The sequence below is a fragment of the Lynx rufus genome, unplaced genomic scaffold (assembly GCF_022079265.1).
Source record: "Lynx rufus isolate CCGP_SWC_20201006 ecotype Redwood Valley unplaced genomic scaffold, mLynRuf1.p SCAF_9, whole genome shotgun sequence".
Lineage (NCBI taxonomy): Eukaryota > Metazoa > Chordata > Mammalia > Carnivora > Felidae > Lynx > Lynx rufus.
This window is the reverse complement of record NW_025814897.1, coordinates 105,587,807-105,606,626: the sequence shown is the minus strand read 5'-3', so window position 1 is coordinate 105,606,626 and position 18,820 is coordinate 105,587,807. Positions and strand designations below refer to the sequence as shown.

At 51.9% G+C, this 18,820-nt stretch overlaps 1 protein-coding gene across 1 annotated transcript in view; it reads left to right on the top strand.

The window, feature by feature from the left end:
* The window catches only part of DDB1 (damage specific DNA binding protein 1), a 29,477-nt gene extending 13,429 nt beyond the window's left edge, over nt 1-16,048 (top strand). The window contains exons 11-27 of the mRNA XM_047070899.1: nt 287-362; nt 459-567; nt 2,501-2,679; nt 2,777-2,940; nt 3,024-3,131; nt 3,283-3,490; nt 4,453-4,548; nt 4,650-4,761; nt 5,714-5,837; nt 6,191-6,355; nt 7,071-7,165; nt 11,661-11,831; nt 12,198-12,307; nt 12,584-12,753; nt 12,953-13,055; nt 14,509-14,632; nt 15,223-16,048. Coding sequence (XP_046926855.1) covers nt 287-362; nt 459-567; nt 2,501-2,679; nt 2,777-2,940; nt 3,024-3,131; nt 3,283-3,490; nt 4,453-4,548; nt 4,650-4,761; nt 5,714-5,837; nt 6,191-6,355; nt 7,071-7,165; nt 11,661-11,831; nt 12,198-12,307; nt 12,584-12,753; nt 12,953-13,055; nt 14,509-14,632; nt 15,223-15,306 — 2,198 coding nt within the window. The 3' untranslated portion in view covers nt 15,307-16,048. The remainder of the gene's footprint in view (nt 1-286; nt 363-458; nt 568-2,500; nt 2,680-2,776; nt 2,941-3,023; nt 3,132-3,282; nt 3,491-4,452; nt 4,549-4,649; nt 4,762-5,713; nt 5,838-6,190; nt 6,356-7,070; nt 7,166-11,660; nt 11,832-12,197; nt 12,308-12,583; nt 12,754-12,952; nt 13,056-14,508; nt 14,633-15,222) is intronic.
* Nucleotides 16,049-18,820: the final 2,772 nt, after the last annotated feature.

The window sequence follows — 18,820 nt, the reverse complement described above, 5'->3', positions numbered from 1 at the left end:
AGGAATGGAACCTCTGTGTACACATTTTAAGAACAGATTTTGATTTTGAGTCGTAGAAATGTATTCTCTTCCAAATTAAAGGAAAAACTTAAAAATATTAGGCTCAAAACAGTTTTAAAAATAACTTCTTCAGGGTCTTAAAGCGAGGAAAGAACAGAGTGGGTATTTCAGCTTTAGGACGGACTCCACAAAGTTCCCGCTCCTTGGGGCCAGGCTGCCCTTCCTTAGATGTGGGAGCCGAGTGTTGGGCTGTGCTCTGAGTCTTACTCCTTGATCTTTGTTCCAGGTCTGTGGCCGCTGCGGTCTGATCCTAACCGGGAGACTGATGACACTCTGGTGCTCTCTTTTGTGGGCCAGACAAGGTAAGGGTGAGTCTGATGCCAGCTCCAGGTGCTCCTGTGAAGGGTGCAAGGTGGGGAAGCCAGGCCGGCTGACCTGGGCCTTCCCTTCTGCCGCAGAGTTCTCATGTTGAACGGAGAGGAGGTGGAGGAAACCGAACTGATGGGTTTCGTGGATGATCAGCAGACTTTCTTCTGTGGCAACGTGGCTCATCAGCAACTTATCCAGGTAACTGAGAAAGGGGCAGGTGCTGTTTACTTGAATTTGACCTACAGTGCAGTCTAGAGCACCACAGGATTTTAAGGCAGTCCATTGTTATGACTCTAAAAGTAACAGGAATCCTAGGGAAAGAAAATTAAAATTACTCGATGACCTACCACCCAGTGGTGGGTTAATTTTGGAGTTGTTCCTTTTAACTTTGTTTTTTTCTGAAATGTATGTATATTGTATTTATTCACATTCCCTTTTATAGACTGGGATCATAACATTTTTATGGTTTGGGGCGCCATATTTGGGCAAACCGCTAATTATGCTTATTTTATGAGACGTATTTTTTCCCTTGTTCTAATAGTAATACACACCTATTTAGTCCTAATGCTCCCGTCCATATATGATTGTCAGCAACACTCTCCACGTTGTTAGAATCAGAACTTGCTGTATTCTGATTTTGTTTTAAATATATATGTGACATGGGGGTCAGGTGTCCTTTTTGCGCTTGTTAGCCCCGGGAGCCTGATTTCTGAGCACCTTCCCACGCCTTCGTTGTTTTCAGTTTGGAGTGACCCCTGGCTCTCTTCACTTTTTGCACATCCCTCTCAACCTTTTGCACTTTCCTTAACTGTCAGTGTTTGCCAGTGTCGGGCATGGCATTTGTGTGCCTGAGGATCAATGAACTTGTCTCCATCTTTTTATCCACTTGGGTCTTCCTGTTAGTCAGCAGGCAGTGGTGGATTTGGTAAAAGCCAGAGAGAAGGTTCTGTTGGTTTCTGGACCAAGTGTGGGAGATGCCCAGATACTGATTCATTGCTTTGTTCGTGTTTTCTAACTAGTGGCCTGAAGACTGGCACCAGCTCGTGTGTCTGTTATTAAAGGGCTTTACTCTTTAAATAGGAACTCAGTTTTGATAGGTGAGATGAGTCAATGACATTACACTGTCATCAATTTGCTTTTTATTTTATTTCAGTGATAAAATAGATTCATTAAACTTATTTCAACATAATTTCGTAGCCTTTTGTAAAGGGTTTTATTTTTTTAACGTTTATTAATTTTGAGAGGATGGAGGAGGGGTGGAGAGAGAGAATCCTAAGCAGGCTCTGTTCTGTCAGCACAGATCCCAACGTGGGGTTCAATCTCACGAACCGTGAGATCGTGACCAGAGCCGAAACCAAGAGTCAGATGCTTAACCAACTGAGCCATCCAGGCTCCCCTTAAGACTTTTTTTTTTTAATTTTTTTTTTTTTTATGTTTGTTTTTGAGAGAGAGAGAGAGAGAGTGCAAGTGGGGGAGGAACAGAGAAAGGGAGACACAGAATCCGAAGCAAACTCCAGGCTCTAAGCTTGTCCACACAGAGCCTGATGCGGGGCACGAACTCACGAACCAGTAGTTAATGACCTGAGTTGAAGTCAAACGCTCAACCGACTGAGCCACCCAGGCACCCCTCCCCTTAAGATCTTAGTTTTAAGTAATCTCCACACCCAGTATGGGGCTTGAACTCATGACCCTGAGATCAAGAGTTGCACTCTTCCACCGACCGAGCCAGCCCGGAGCCTCCAAATTTTAAAGCATTTTAATGGTTCGTGTATAGTAAAGAACTTGACTATTTTAGAAGACTGATTTTTGGTTTGAGAAAAACTGCTAGGCCGGTAGTCACAGGGTCTTCCTCTGTTGATAGTTTTCCAAAGACTTCATCAGAATGAATCAGGTTACCTTTTTTTCCCGGTATGTCAGCTGGAAGTGGTTTTAAGCCAGCCTTCTTCAGGGCTTCAGCGACAGATGGCATCTACCGGAACTAATCGTTTTAGGTGTTTGGGGAAGAAAAATACATGGCAGAGAGAACTTCCCTAGTTTACTTTTAGGGCTCCACTAGGGCAGCCTTTACCACCTTCCCCCTTGTGGATGGATCCCAGCAGGTGCTTGGAGACACTGCTCTTTTTTTTCCTAGATCACGTCGGCATCTGTGAGGTTGGTCTCTCAGGAACCCAAAGCTCTGGTCAGTGAGTGGAAGGAGCCTCAGGGCAAGAACATCAGCGTGGCCTCCTGCAACAGCAGCCAGGTGGTGGTGGCCGTGGGAAGGGCCCTCTACTACCTGCAGATCCACCCTCAGGAGCTCCGGCAGATCAGGTGTGTGCTGGTCGGTCTGCTCTGCCTTTCCCCTCCTGTTCTCTGGGTCTTCGTTCATCCTCGGAGTCCTTCCTCTGCCATCTTCCTCTTTGTTCAGCCACACAGAGATGGAACACGAAGTGGCCTGCTTGGACATCACCCCACTGGGGGACAGCAACGGGCTGTCCCCTCTTTGTGCCATTGGCCTGTGGACAGACATCTCTGCACGTATCTTGAAGCTGCCCTCTTTTGAGCTACTGCACAAAGAGATGCTGGGTGGAGGTAGGTGTCTCCTGAGGACCCTTTAGGGGTTGGGATCCAAGTCAGAATGTGGAGCAAGATCTTGACGTGCCCCTCTCCCACAGAGATCATTCCTCGTTCCATCCTGATGACCACTTTTGAGAGCAGCCACTACCTCCTTTGTGCCTTGGGAGACGGGGCACTTTTCTACTTCGGGCTCAACATTGAGACGGGTGAGCAGAACACTTTGGACGGGGAGTCTTTGAGAAATCAGGAGTGAGCAGTTAGTGGCCTTAGCCTCGGCCCACTGCTCTTGAACCTCCACGGCCCAGCTGTTTGCCCCGTGTCCTGTCCTTCTCTCTCCTGATGCTGTTCTTTCTGTAGGCCTGTTGAGCGATCGGAAGAAGGTGACTCTGGGCACCCAGCCCACGGTATTGAGGACTTTCCGTTCTCTCTCTACCACCAACGTCTTTGCTTGCTCTGACCGCCCCACTGTCATCTACAGCAGCAACCACAAATTGGTCTTCTCCAATGTCAACCTCAAGGAAGTCAACTACATGTGTCCCCTCAACTCTGATGGCTATCCTGACAGGTGAGCCTCTTTTTCTTTTTTTCAACAGATGCCGTTGATGGAGGGCGTCATGATGTTTTCCTCAAACCCTTGTCCTCTAGCCTTTTCCCAAAGTTGAATCTGTGTAAATAGCTAAGATGAGAAATGTAGAACAGAGGTTCTCAGCTCTGGCTGCCCATTAGAAATCCGTGGGATGCTTTATAAAAAGTACAGATTTCTTTTGACTCTTTTCAGATTCTGATTCAGTAGATCTGGGGTTCAGCCCTAGAATCTATATTTTCAGGAAACCTCCCTAGTGATTCAGATGGTTAGTTGGTTTCTGAACCCCTGATTTAGAAATTATTGTGTATTCTTCTAGAGCTGGGTTTCTCATAGTATGATCCTCCCCACGCCCCCCCCCCCCCCAGCAGCTCCAGTAAACTCCACCGAATCAGAAACCCTGGGGGTGGGGCCCAGCACTCTCGCTCATTCTGATGCAAATGAGATTTTGAGGATCCTAGTTGTAGATTCTGTAGCTACATTTTTGGCATTAAATGGAAAGCAGTTAAAAATCTCAACCCTGGGTGGGTCAGTCAGTTGAGTGGCTCAGGTCCTGATCTCACAGTTTTGTGAGTTTCATCAGGCTCTCTGCTGTCAGCACTGATCCCACTTTAGATCCTGTCTTCCTCTCTCTCTGCCCCTCCCTTGCTTGCACTCGTCTCTCAAAAGTAAATAAACGTTAAAAAAAAAAAAAAAATCTCAGCCTAGGCCCAACCAGACTTATTAGTGAGATGGGGGGTGGCAGTGAGACCAGGGATCTGAATGTTTCAAGATCGCCCCCTTCTCCACCCCCTCATGATTTTTAGCATAGAGTCAAAGTTGAGAACCACTAACGAGTAAGCTAGTGTAATTCTGCCTTGTTTTTCTTCCGCTTACGGAGTTGCCTCATAGAATCCTTTCCTTCCTTGGGTCTACTCAATCTAAACCCAGACCCTTCTTTCCAGCCTGGCACTGGCCAACAATAGCACCCTCACCATTGGCACCATCGACGAGATCCAGAAGCTGCACATTCGCACGGTCCCCCTCTACGAGTCCCCCAGGTGAGGGCCAGGGGAGGAGGGCCGCGGAGCTCAGCCATCTGGGCGTTGGTGTGGGCGCTTCAGACCTGTTCTGAGAGGCACTGTCCACACCTGTTCTCCAGGAAGATCTGCTATCAGGAAGTGTCCCAGTGCTTCGGGGTCCTTTCTAGCCGGATTGAAGTCCAGGACACGAGTGGGGGCACCACGGCTCTGAGGCCCAGTGCCAGCACCCAGGTGAGGGCATGGACACAGAAAGATGGCATCACAGCAGGGCTGGCAAACTCTTCAGTAAAGGGTCACATAATGGGTGCGGCTTTGTCGGCCCTGTGGGAACGACTCCTCCAGTCGGCCGTTACGGAAGCAGCCGTCGACACAGGTAGGATAGCTGGGTTCCAGTAACACCGTGTTATGAAAACAGGCAGCGAGCTGGATTTGGCACCCTCATCAGAGGGTTGAGAAGAATTTGGGATAAGTGTGGAAGTCCGTGATTTTGCTAGTCCGTAGCCTTGCCGGATGAGTAATTCTCTTGGTTCATCAATTTGAGGGCTTCGTAGGTATGAGTAACGGGGGGCAGCGTTAGCGTAACAGGTAAGAGGTGGGGTCTGGAGTCTGGCAGAACTGTCTTCAGGGTTTACTGCTAGCTGTGTGACCTTGGGCAAGCCTAAAGTTCAGATTTCTCATCTGCGAAAAACGGGTGCCAGTCTGCGGCCCCACGTGATGGACTCAGTGGCGGTGTTAGCTGACACTTTAGTTCCGCGTGTTCTCTGCTTTTCTTGCTCCCAGACATCTGTGCTGGAACCATCTCTCCTTAACCCAGAGCATAAGGTCTTTACACCTGTCTTCATTTCACCTGCTTCCTGCGCTTCCCATCGACAGAGCTGGAGTCTCTCGCCTCGCTAGGTTGCCTTAGTTCTTCAATCGCTTTGTTCGAGTGACTTGCCATCACTGTCTTAATGGCCGTTAGCGACCCTCAGACTCTTCTGTGTTGGACTGCTGTGGCAATTTTATACGGGATTTGGCCCCTTATCCTCGGTCCCCGTGTCCTCTCCGAAGCTCTCTGTTCTTCTGGCTCCCCTCGAGCTGCCAACCTTGAGATTTCCTCATTCAGATCCACTTCTGTCCCCTGGTCCTGGCCGGCCCCCTCCCGTTCTCCTTTTGAGAGGGCGCGTGCGTTCTGTGTTCTCAGGCCCTGTCCAGCAGCGTCAGCTCCAGCAAGCTGTTCTCCAGCAGCACAGCGCCTCACGAGACCTCCTTTGGAGAAGAGGTGGAGGTGCACAACCTCCTCATCATCGACCAGCACACCTTCGAAGGTGCAGATGAGCTCTTTCTGTCATTTGCTGCCCACATCCTCCTCCCTCAGCTAGCCGATTCTGGGCTCTCATAGGTTCCGAAGTTGGGTAAACCTCGTGGCAGACCATCCGAGGAGGAGGAGAAGCAAGGAGGGGTGGGACCTCTGGGTTGGCCGGGAGTCCAGGGTGCCGGGCCGCCTCCCGTCAGCACAGGCTGGTGAGGGGCGGAGACAGGCTGAGGGGACAGGAGCAGCTGGAGGCGGCATCCCGGCACCACCCGCACCGTGCTTGGAGCCCGGCTGGGGGCCTCCCTGGAGCACAGGGGTACCTGTGTGGGGCTCAGCAGCCAGTCACGCCTCCCGGTCTCCTTCCAGTGCTTCATGCCCACCAGTTTCTGCAGAACGAGTATGCCCTCAGCCTGGTCTCCTGCAAGCTGGGCAAAGACCCCAACACGTACTTCATCGTGGGCACGGCCATGGTGTATCCCGAAGAGGCGGAGCCCAAGCAGGGTCGGATCGTGGTCTTTCAGTATTCCGATGGTAAGTGGGCACTGTCCCCAGCCTTTGAGAGATCTGACATCCTGGGAAAGTGAGACCGTTTGGGTTCAGGGACTTGGTGAAGCGGCGGAAGAGCCTGGATCGATTGCTGTGCCACGAGACTTTGTGTTCTGCCACTCAAGCTGCTGCTGATCTGAATCAGTTTTCACAGAGGGGGGTGGCAGACCCACAAGTAAAATCTAGCGTGCGTTTCTTCCTTTTCTACTCTTTGAAGGGAAGACGGGTGGGGGCGGGGGAGGTGAAGCACGGGTAAGAGAATCGAGCGGCCAGAAGGAGAGGAATCCTAGGTTTGCTTTGCACTTGGTTGCTCAGCCGTGTGGGTCCTGTTGCAGCTTTAGTGCTTCGTGTGCACATCTGTCTCTTCTCATCGCCCCTACCCAAGAGGGTTCTCAGGACTCACTATCAACCCCAAGATCTCAGCTCAGATGGCTGAGATGGAATGTGGTCTCCATCTTGGGAGTCGGAGCTGCAATTTTGGGGGCGGCAGATCTTGGACACAGCGTGGAGTCGCTGCACATTCTGTTGGGGCTCATAGCTGTGGTGGTGGTTAACCCCAGGAGACACTGACTCCGCTTCCTGCATTCAGATGCGTGGTTTGGGAGCAGGAATTAGAGCCAGAGGGGGAATCAGGATTCTTTTGATGAGTTAAAGTGTGGGCTCCTAAAGGAGACTCTGAGTCTCTTCTCTCCCCCCTCAGGAAAACTACAGACTGTGGCTGAGAAGGAAGTGAAAGGGGCCGTGTACTCCATGGTGGAATTCAACGGGAAGCTGTTAGCCAGCATCAATAGCACGGTGAGGCCGCTTGGTGTCACGCCCTGGGTTGCACCCCATCGTCTGCAGAGCGTGTCTCTCTCACGTTCCCCGAGGCTGCCTATGTGTCAGATGCTAAGGATGACAGGGTGCGGGGGATGGAGGGCGCAGCTGGGCATCTGGGGAGCTCGGGTTGGCCCAGCTCTTGGCCTTGGTTACGGGACCCCCCCGTGCCTATCAGATCCTGAGCGCGGGTATTGAGAACAGGGTGCGGGCTGCAGTCCCTGTGCTTGCGAGTGGGCCATGGCGGAGGACTATTCCACCTGTACGGAACAAGGTGAGCCAAGCCGTGTTATTATCCTCGGTATGTCCCGGAAGCACTGGTTCCGTGAAACAGTCCACTGTAGGTGTGAGATGTAGCAGTGGACAAAGAGCTGGTTCTGGGACCTATGAGCAGCTAGTACACATATCTGTTCTTGAGACGATGAGAGATAAAAGTGGGGCAGGGACTGAGGAAGTGCCAGAAGGTGCATGGGGTGGGGACTGCTATTTCATCACATGGTTGGGGGTGGGGGGCGGTTCTTGCTGAGAAAGTGACATCCGGGCAGGTTCCTGAGGGACGGAGAAGCCATGCCTGTGTCTCGGAGAAGCCAAGTGCGAGGAGTAGGAGGTAGGAGCGGTCCTGCTGTCTGCGTGGGAGCGAGCTGGGGCAGGCAGGGGGGTCATAGGGGCAGCCAGGGGCCTGATAGGCTGTTTAAGGACTTTGGGGTTTTACTGTGAGGATGATGGAGACTTCTAGAGGGTTTGAGCAAATGCTTGGATGTGGTTGGACTTCTGTCTTGGAAAGATCACTTCACATCTTAGGAAAGGCTGGAGGAGCCCAAGGGCAGCAGCGGTGAGATCTGTCAGGCTATAGTGCTGATGCAGACAGCAGCGGCTGGTTTCTGGGAGCGGGGGCGCTGGAGAAGGTAGAGAGGGCTCCGGCACACAGGCACGATCGATCATTAACTGAATCTCCAGTCTCTCCCTTCCCCAGAGGATGGGGGAGGGGGCCAACAGGTCCAGGCTTCTAATCATGGGCACTGGCCCACATCCTGAACTATCCAGGAACCACCAAGAGGCACCTCATTAGAACCAAGGACTCTTGTCACCCAGGAAATTCCGGGGGATTTAGGAGCTCAGTGTAAAATGCTGCTCTCATTTAGGAAGTTACAAGGGTTTTAGTAGCATGCTAGGTCAGGAACCGGAGGCAGAGACCAAAGGTATTTTTCTATGTCCCAGTGAGGAAACCAGAGGTTTCCTGGTTTTGGACCTCCTGGGTCTCAGTAGTCACGTTAGTGAAGATGTCACGATGGTTGCCGGATGGGCTAGAGATGGCAGGGCAGCGGTTATGACACGGCACTTAAAGCCGGCAGTGTGTTGGGTGCACGGGTGGCTCAGTCGGTTAAGGTCCAACTTCGCTCAGGTCATGATCTTGCTGTTTGTGGGTTCAAGCCCCGTGTCGGGCTCTGTGCTGACAGCTCAGAGCCTGGAGCCTGCTTTGGATTCTGTGTCTCGCTCTCTCTGCCCCTCCCCCACTCATGCTCTGTCTCTCTAGGTCTTGAAAATAAATGAACACTAAAATAAATAAGCCAGCAGTGTGGATGAGGTCACCCAAGATCATCCACATGCTGAGAGTGGGTGGAGGAGGGACCAGAAGGCCGAGCCCTGGGATCCTCCGGCCCATAAGTTGGGGTGATGGGGAAGAACGAGCCAAACGCAGAAGGGGTGAGGAATGAAGTAGGAGAGGAACCAAGAGAGAAAACTGTTCTGGAAGCCACAGAAAGAATTTCAGGTGGGGGCGAATTGATAAATTACAGGTGCTGTCAGAAGTCAGGTAACGTAAGGGTTACAAGTTGGCCTCTGGTTTTGCCACCGTGGAAGGTATTGCTGCCCTCGGCCAGAGCAACTCTGGGTGGGCAGTGGGGTGGAAAGCTGGGAGAGGAGCGTTCGACCAGGACTGGGAGGAGAGGGCTGCTGGCGTTAGAACCGCTTTCAGGGAGTTGGTGTTGAAGGGAGAAAAGAGTAATGGGGTGACTGCAGGGGTGGCAGGACAAGAGAGTTGTTAGCTTTTCAAGCTTGGAAACACGGCTCCACGCTTCTGTGTGGACGAGAACGGTCCATTAGACACGAGGTGCCGGAGCTGTGTTTTTGAGTAGACCGGTGGGAGGTGGGACGCATTGTCCGTGTGGGCCCCGGATGTCGGAAGCACCGGTCCGCTTGGTTGTGTTTACCCTCCGAAGGAGCTGAGAGAAAGGGTGGAAACGGAGGGAGTAGAGGGTTCAGGAGGTATGGCTCGTAGCCTCAGGACCTGGAGGGCCGTGGACCAGGAGAGTATCCGGTTACTGGGAAGTAGAAGGAGCTCGCTGTCTGTGAGTGGTCTGAGAGGCAGTGAAACCAAGGACACAAGATTCTGGAACCGTGTAGTGGCAGGTTCTGAGGGTGACTGTTGGATGGACAAGATACGTGAGGAGAGGGGGGTGAGGAGAGGAAAGGAGTCGGTATTGGGCCTTTTCTATGAATGTGAAAGTCACCAAGGATCCCAGGAAGGCTGTGTGGGGGAGTGTGGTGGGGTGGGGGTGTGCATGGCAGCTCTGGGGCTGGCAGAGTCTGAGGGGGTGGGCTTCTGGATGGCACGTCAGGGAGGAGGCGGGATGGAGGTGAGAAAGGGCCGGCTGGGAGTGCTCGGAAGCCTGTCTTTCCTCCAGCCTCAGCAGTACAGGGGACAGGGGCAGGGAGAATATGAGAGAGCTTGGAGTCCTTGTGAAAAGAGCCACGTCTGAGAGAAAGGGGATTGGCCAGAGAGGAGGCTGCCCAGGGACTGTGCTCCAGCAAGTGGGTGCAGAGACTGCGTGGGACGGGGGGGGGGGGGATGTGAGGTTAGGGAGGAGGTGGCTAGACCATTGCTGTCTAACGGAGCTCCCATAGGAGTCGCAGGTGTCATTTTAGACTTTCTTGCTTTCTTGTTGTCATGTGAGCAAAAGTGAAGGGTAGATGAAATTGATTTGAGGAATGTATTTTATTTAACCCAATAGGTACAAACTATCATTTCAACACGTAGTCAATGCAAAAATTATTAGGGGGATATTTTGTGAGTTATTCATACAGAGACTTCAAAACCTGCTTTGTGTTTTTACTCTTAAAGCACATCTCAGTTTGGGCTAGCCACATTTGAGGTGTTTTGTAGCTACCTGTGGCTAGTGGCTGCCATATTAGACAGAACCTGCTGGGTTAAAGAGTGGACATCCTGGATTTTTGGTGGTGTCTGACCTTGGTTTTGACTGTCTCCAGAGCAGACAGACTGTGAATGGAGAGTGAAGGGGGTGGGGGGTGTTGCCGGGAGCATGTTGAGTGTTTGGCCCCGTTTTTACTCCACTCTTGGAGTGGGCTTACCCAAAGATGGGGGGCTCTGGGTACCCACGACCCTGCCGATGGAGGTGTGGTAGCCATTGTAATTGTCATGTGTGACTCTTGGAGGGCAGGCACCTCTTTGGAGTCCGGTTTCTTTACACATACCCTGAGAAATCATGGCCTGGTATATTCTGTCCAGCAGTTCCTGTATGTGCCGAAGCCTTGGGCGGGACCACCTGGATCCTGGGGGTCTGCCAGGGAGTGGAGTCCTCTGACTGGGTTGTGCCGAATATGTATCTGTTTGTCTGCTGGACTGTAAAGCATCTTCATTAGTTGGAGGTGTGGTTGTAACTGAAGAAACATAGCAGTGGAGAAGAAAAAAGGGGGGAAAACTCTTTGGGGGGAGGGGTGGCCACAGATCTAGTTCTTTGGGCCCTTCCTTCCTTCCTCTCTCTTCTTTCTCTCTTTCTTTCTTGAGCGCACACACTCGTGCAAGTGGAAGAGGGCGGAGAGAGGGAGAGAGAATCTTAAGCAGGCTCCACGCTCAGTGTAGAGGCCAATGCAGGGCTTGATCCCACGACCCTGGGATAAAGACCTGAGCCTTCAGTTATTTGAAAGAGTCCTTGAGTTATTTGACCATGCTTCTGTTGGACTTTCTATTCCATTTTCTCTGCTCATTGGGTTCACATCAGAATGTTCTAAGAACATATGTTCTGAGAAGGGTTCAGAAAAGATGGTTCTTTGGGAGGTGATCTTGTTCCTTTCTGATCAAGATGGATCTTCTTTCTCCAGAAATATTTCTGTAGGTCAGTTCTCAACTGTCAGTCACGAGAAGACCATCTTTTGTTGTGTCTTTAGTATTGCTTGCGTTACTGTTTACTTGGTATCTTTCTTGACACTGGACTCATTTTTTTTATGTAAAGGAAAACTTTTTATTACCAGTTTGACGTGCTCACTCTATTTTCGTATCTCGTAAGTGTGTGATACCAAAATAAAATATTCACGCAAGTTCCGCAGCAAGCCGGCTCACCTCCCATACTGCACTCCGGTAAATGGTGCTGCACACGGAGGCTTGAAGAGGGGGACGGGGGCCGTTCTGAGAGGTTTGGGGCCCCTCGGGTTGAGAGAAACGGGATGTCCTTCCCAGGTGCGTCTTTATGAGTGGACAACAGAGAAGGAGCTTCGCACCGAGTGCAATCACTACAACAACATCATGGCCCTCTACCTGAAGACCAAGGGCGACTTCATCCTGGTGGGCGACCTGATGCGCTCAGTGCTGCTGCTTGCCTACAAGCCCATGGAGGGGAACTTTGAAGAGGTAGTTGGGGTGGGGGCAGACTTCTCACGATGTGGCCTCCTCGGCCTCCTCGAGTGTTTCTGCGGTGGGGAGGGGTAATCAAGCCCAGCGGGGGGCAGGTTTTTCCCGGAGCATCCTTTCTGCTTTGGTTAGGTGTTTTCGGAGGACCCTCCCCTGGCACTTGAATCTCACCATTCAGCTGTAACCAGCTGGGATGCACTGGCCGGAGATGGGGGGTAGCGTCTCTGTAGAGCGGCAGTCGTTAAACACAGGGTCGTCTCTTCCGCGGGGCGGGCTCTTGGCCTCTGGCCAAAAGACCAATCGGAGAACTCGCTTCCGTTACACACTGCTGATTATATCTTCTTGTTGTACCTTACCTATTTGAAGATTGCTCGAGACTTCAATCCTAACTGGATGAGTGCTGTCGAAATCTTGGATGACGACAATTTCCTGGGGGCTGAAAATGCTTTTAACTTGTTTGTGTGTCAGAAGGATAGGTGAGTGACCAGCTTTGGGGACGGCGGGGCGGGGGGCAGGGCCCCCGAGTGGTGGATGAGGACCTTGGGTCCTTTCTCGGTGTCAGCGCGCCTCCTCACTGAGGTAGAGTTCTTCCACGAGGGAGTCAGAGCCACAGCAGTCGGTGTCTCCAGGCCGCCTCCTCCGCTGGGGCGTGCGTGGGCTCACCAGGGACGCGGAGCACATGGTGTCCCGTGCGTGTGGCCCGTGGCGGGGACGGGAGGTGCAGGGAGCGAGTTTCTCACACTGCCTTTCAGCGCTGCCACTACCGACGAGGAGCGCCAGCACCTCCAGGAGGTCGGTCTCTTCCACCTGGGCGAGTTCGTCAACGTCTTCTGCCACGGCTCTCTGGTCATGCAGAACCTGGGCGAGACTTCCACGCCCACACAGGGCTCGGTGCTCTTCGGCACAGTCAACGGCATGATTGGTAAGGCGGGCGCCTGCAGGGCGCGCTGCAGCACAGACCCCCGTTCGGAGGGACGTGGACGGCGGTGGGCCGCTGCCAGGGGGCCTGCTAGCAGAGGCTGCCGCGAGCTCGGCTCTCCTCGCGTGGCTCCCCCGGGCTGCCCTCAGAGGAGGAAGCGTGCCGCGGGCTCTGCGGCTCACGGCTCCCTTTGCTTCTCCAGGGCTGGTGACCTCGCTGTCCGAGAGCTGGTACAACCTGCTGTTGGACATGCAGAATCGACTCAATAAAGTCATCAAAAGTGTGGGCAAGATCGAGCACTCTTTATATCCTTTCCAGGGGCGTGTCCCAGCACAGGTAGACAGCTGCATTACCCTAGGCTGCTTCTGGAAACTGCTGCTGTTTAGGAACTGTCTTGACTAGCTTCCCATGGGGAATGGACTTTTGTGGGTTTTGTTTTGTTTTGTTTTGTTTTGTTTTGAATGTCTGTCTGTTTTGAGCGAGCAAGCATGGGGAGGGGGCAGAGAGAGAGCTGAGCAGGCTCCCCACTGTCAGCACGGAGCCTGATGCGGGGCTTGATCTCAGATGTTTGTGAGAGTATGACCTGAGCCAAAATCGAGTCAGATGCTTAGCAGACTGAGCCACCCAGGCACCCCAGTGTGTGTGTGTGTGTGTGTGTGTGTGTGTGTGTGTGTGTGTGTGTGCGCGCGCGCTTAATATACTTCTGGAAAAATTCAAACACACGGTAGCAGAGAGAATAGTATAGTGACTCCCCATGTACTTATCACCCAGCTTACCTGGTTCATTTTAGAAATGTATGATTTGTGTCCTTGAAATATGCCTCTGGTCTTTCTGACCTTACATGTCAAACAGGAAATTTAGATGACCACGTAGGAATGTGCTTTCAGAGATCTTGTTGGGGACAGCAGGGTCTGAGAACTCTTGTGAGAGGCTGGTGGGAGAAGAGGGGAAAAGTGAAGAAGCCGAAAGCTCCAAAAGCCCAGGGATCAGGCCCCAGTGACACCCAGGATCCAAGTACTGCTGGACATTTGCTTATTCCTGGAGATAGAAAGAGTCCTCCCCAGGCAGGAGGGCGGGAGGGCTCTGGGCCCATTCCAAGGCAGGACGGCCCAGCTCTTGCCTGCGATAGAGGCGATGGGCTGGTGTGTCAGCTTTTGCTACCCAGCAGGGCTTTTGGCATGCTTCTTCTCCCACTAAGCCTCAGTTTATTCATCTGTGTCGATCAAGGTTACACTTAGAAGCGTGGTTCTTCCCGGGTGTGCACGTCGGACTACCTGGAGTGCTTGTGGAAAACGTCCGTATGTGGCCAGGCTCTGTGCTAAGGAGAGGGTCTGATCTGTAGTTTTGTTAAAGTATTTTTTTAATGTTCACGTATTTTGAGAGAGAGACAGACAGAATGAGAGACAGAATCCCAAGCAGGGTCCACACTGTCAGCACAGAGCCCGACACGGGGCTCGATCTCATGAACTGTGAGAACATGACCTAAGCTGAAATCAAGAGTTGGATGCTTAACTGACTGAGCCACCCAGGTGCCCCTGATATGTTTTAAAAATATTTTGGAGATCACTCTACTAGAGAATATTTGGATCAGGTGATAATTTTACCTAAGGCCTTTCAGTTCCAAAACTGTCTAAAGAGCAAACATTTCTTGTTCTCATTCTGGTGATCGCTTTAGATTGTGGTGTTGGGCAGAGGCGGGGATGACTGAGAGTAAGGCTGTTTGCAGATAATTGCATGTTCCTTAACTCACCTGTCCACCTGGAGATCCTTTCATACTGAGCGAAAGACAGAACCGGCCACAGGCTTCATTGATGGAGACTTGATTGAGAGTTTCCTAGACATCAGCCGGCCCAAGATGCAGGAGGTCGTGGCAAACCTACAGGTGAGCTGTGCGGTGTTTGGACTGTGACCCAAGTCCATGGCGGGGCCAGGCGTGCTGGAGACACCAGAGTGCCGGTGTCTCCTGCCTCCACCCCCAAGTACCAGCGGCCCTTTCTAAGTAGTTTCCTACCCATGTGGGAAGGTGGAGTCTGAGGGCAAGGGGATGTGGCTGAGGGTCACGGCACTGTACTAGGAACTTCACCTGTGTGACCTCCAGGAGTGAGGGCATATTCGGGCATGTGCAGATCTCTGGCAACCCACAGATGGGAGGCAGGGTCAGGATCCTATAGGGAAGAGACCTTGCCACAGTGCAGAGTTTTGGGGTATTGTTCACTGGAGATGGTGCCTCTGGGGGACATTCTGGAAGGGAGAGAAATGTATGCCAGGTGGTGGCCTTCGAACCAGCTTTGCTGTCAGGAGACCTTGCTGACTTGTACCTTTAAGGAAAGGTGTGGGTTTCTGATGAGACCTCCTTCCCTGCCACGGCAATACTGCCGACAGGTGCTTCTCGCTGTGACTGTCCTTTCGCCCCTCCCTGGGGTGAGAGAGCACCCCAGTGGCCCTCACAGTCCTCCCCTTTCCTCATTGCAGTACGATGATGGCAGCGGAATGAAGCGAGAGGCCACCGCCGACGACCTGATCAAGGTTGTGGAGGAGCTGACGCGGATCCATTAGCCAAGGGCTGGGGTCCCCTTTCCCAGACCCTCCCTGAAGGCTTTGCTCTCCTGCCCTGCTCCCCTCCCCCACCACTGTCTTCTCGGCCAGGGGAAACCTTCCCCTAAGCCAGCTGTCCCAGAGGCCACAGTCTACCTGTGTGGAAATGGGGATTTCTTTGAACTAAAACCAGTTCACTGGAGACCTGGGAACGGGGTGAAGGTGAAGTATTTTCTCCCTGGATGTTTACCAGTCTCAGATGATTCCAGCCATCGCTTTGGACCACCAAGCCTTGATTGGTGTTGCCGGTTGTCCTTCCAGGGAGGGAGTTTGCAGCTCTTGGGCTGAAAAGAAGCTCTGTGTGCGTGCGTGTGTGTGTGTGTGTGTGTGTGTGTGTGTGTGTGTGTGTGTGTGTATGTGTGTGTGTGTGTATCACACTCATGCATTGTCCTCTGCTATCTTTTTATTTAGGTTGGGGTGTGGGGAGGCTGTGGGGAGGGGGGAAGGGGGTGGGACGGGTCATTGTCTCTGAAGTGAGAGCTTCCTTTTGCTTTCTCTATTGCCTGAGAGCTTTGGGTCTGGAGGCCTGACCACCAGGCCATGAGCTGCTCTGAGTCTGAAACCTGGAGATGGTGGGTGTTACCCAAGCCACAGCCTTTTTTGTCTCTGGGGAACGGCCTTCTTCAGAGGGAAGAAGGTCGGGGGCCGTGAATTGGTTGTTAGTTTCCGAGTTTTACCAAATAAAGTAGAATCTAAGAAGAAAGATCCATTTGCTTCCGCTTTCCTTCCTGCTGCCCAGCTCCCCAGCATCAACCCGGTCACACTGCAGCGGTTCAGTGTAAAGTCCTTTCCCTCCTTTACGGCAGCTGCTGTAGTCACTTGACTTTGCTGCTGCAACAGCGGTTCCCAAGGAGGGAAACGACAGCTGCGTCTTCTTTGCCACGTGATCGTTTTTGGTGGGATCCCAAGGATAACGGGAGTCAGGTCTTCAAAATTCAGTGGCCTTGATTGCTCTTGACCCTGTAGTCACCATTTGATTCCCAGTCGCCTCTGTTAGTAACCTGCTGGGCCTGGGGGTTGCTTGGGCTCCCTTTTCCTGGTGTCATTTTAGACACGTGTACAGCGTCCGGCCAAGCAGCCCCCAGGCGCTGCTCCTTGGCCAGGGCGAGGAGCTCTTCATGCACCTCCCAGCTTCCTGTTGCCACATGCCCTTTGGAGTCTGATTTTATTTCCTCTGGTTTAATCAGGTAAACCTTTGGCGCCTTGGGTTTGAGAATACAGGAGTAGGACACGTTTGGGGTTCACCCTTCTGTCCAGCAAACAGAGCCTGTCTTCTTTTGGCTCAGTGGGTCACAGTGTCTGGGCCCACATTTCCACCAGTGACCCAGTGGGAATAAAGGCTGCTCTGTCCCAACAGTGGAGAGGAGGGTTGATCCTGGGCATATTGGCAGGCTCCTTTAAGACCAGCCTTTGATACAGTGTCAGGAAAATTGTGGTTTCAAGTTCAAACTGTGGTTTCGGGAGATTCTAGCTTAAAAGAGAAAGGGCAAGGAAGCATCTCCGCTTTGGGGGTCTTCGGGAGTAAGTCTCCTTTCCTAGGAGGCATTCCGTGTGTTTCTTTACTGTTCTATTCCCCTTCCTCTTCTGGGATTTCTGAGGGTGGGGAGTAAGGGTCTTAAGGGAAAAAATAATCAGCATCTCTCAAAAAAAACCCACAGTTTGAACTTGAAACTCAACACTGTGATTTGAATTCTTCAAGTCATGGTTTGAATTGAAAAGGCCTGCCCCCATGCCAGAGACCAGCTTTAATGAGGCAGGCAAGCAACGGTCTCCAGATTGTGATTATTTTAAAAGTTTAATCCTAGATGGAGGATTGACTCTAAGGTGCGGAGGTGAGAAAGAGACTGTGGTGGGAGGATTATTCGGTCCTTTTTCGTGGTCTGACCTGCAGCCGCGGAGACCTGCTACCTTGAGTAAGGAGGTTCTTCCGTATCAGTGGCTTCAGTCTTGACTTTGGGAGCTGTGGAGTCCTTGCAGTTTTGTTTTGTTTGCTATAATCTTGGGTATATTCACTCTGGATTGAATTCCAGCAATCCTTTGGAAACTGACGTTCTCCCGCCACACTCCCACAACCCCTCTTAAAAACGATTAATCACCTCTCGAGGGGTGAAAGGTTGCCCTTGGAGCTTTGCTACAGCCAGCTGGAGTGGCTCCTTTCCATGTAGGCGCTGATGAGCTACTCACCCCAGGCCTCTGCACGAAGGGACCTTTGGGAGAATAATAGAAACACTGACTCATCACATGACCATTTGGAAGGGTCACAAGCCAGAGGCCGCCTTTCTGCAGCCAACAACAACTTGGATCCTCCGCCCTCAGTGGAGGGTCCCTTTTGTTACGGAGAAGCCACAGGCCACAGAAGTGGGGAGGAAACACGGAGGAGCTGTGACGAAGGGGTATGCCTAAACTGGTCCTTGGAGACGAACAATATTAAATTCGAGGCTCTCAGTCCAAACTCTGAGAAGCCTCGAGATCTAACAAACCAAAAGACAAAAGAAAGTAGCAAAACACCAAAGGAAAGAAGCGAACTGATGATAAGAGGAGCAAGGTGAATGCCCTAAGGTCCAAAAGGAACTGGGGGAAAGGAAAGAAATGCCCGGGGCTGTTGAGAAAGTGGTTTCTTTTGGAACTCACCGAGGAATGAGTAAATTTTGGAATTTACCATGTCTTAAACAATCCTGGGCTCCTCTTGAGGGGAAAACGAGGGTTTGCTTCAAGCACAAAGCTGCAGGTCAACTGTCCAGCTGCTCAGTGACCAATATGGAGCCAACCCTGCTGTAGTTCCAGGGGTGAGCCGGTGGCCACGGAGGGGACAGAGAGTAGCAGAGTGTAGGGAGGAGGCAGCGGAGTCGCGCCGGAGCGTGGGAGAGGCTGGCGCGAGGTGGGACAGGTGTGTGCAAGGGAATTTTTGTCTTGTGTAAACGTGTTGAGAACTTGTGGGTAGCTCCTGAGACCAGGAAAAAGGAGCACCTGTGTGAGTGGTGGCCGAGTAGGAATGATTAAGGGCAGTGGTGTACTAGATTTGGGGGGGGCTCAAGTGAAGGAAGGGTTTTGGTTTATTCTTACTCTTGAATAATTCAGGGCTGGGTTCTCGACTCTGTGGACACCAGAACACTTTTTTAAAAGTAACAGGAATGCAGCATGAGGCACAGGGAGAAAGTGCACCTGTGGATGTTCTGAGGCAAAAAGGAAAGATGATGGGTAGAAATAGGAAAGTCACACTCATCTTACGATACAGAATTTCGGTGACCTACTCGCTGAGAATTTGTTGCTTCGATTGGAAGATGGATCAAGCGTGACAAGGTGAGACAACAGGCCTATCTTTTGAACATCTTCGAAAAGTCGACCTCACAGGTTCAGGGAGGGAGATTGGCTTAGTAACTTGCGTTCAATGAACAACAGTAACAACATAAAAACATGACGGCCAAGAACACCTCTACTGGAAACTTAGGTTCATGTGGATGCCGGGAAAGCCAAG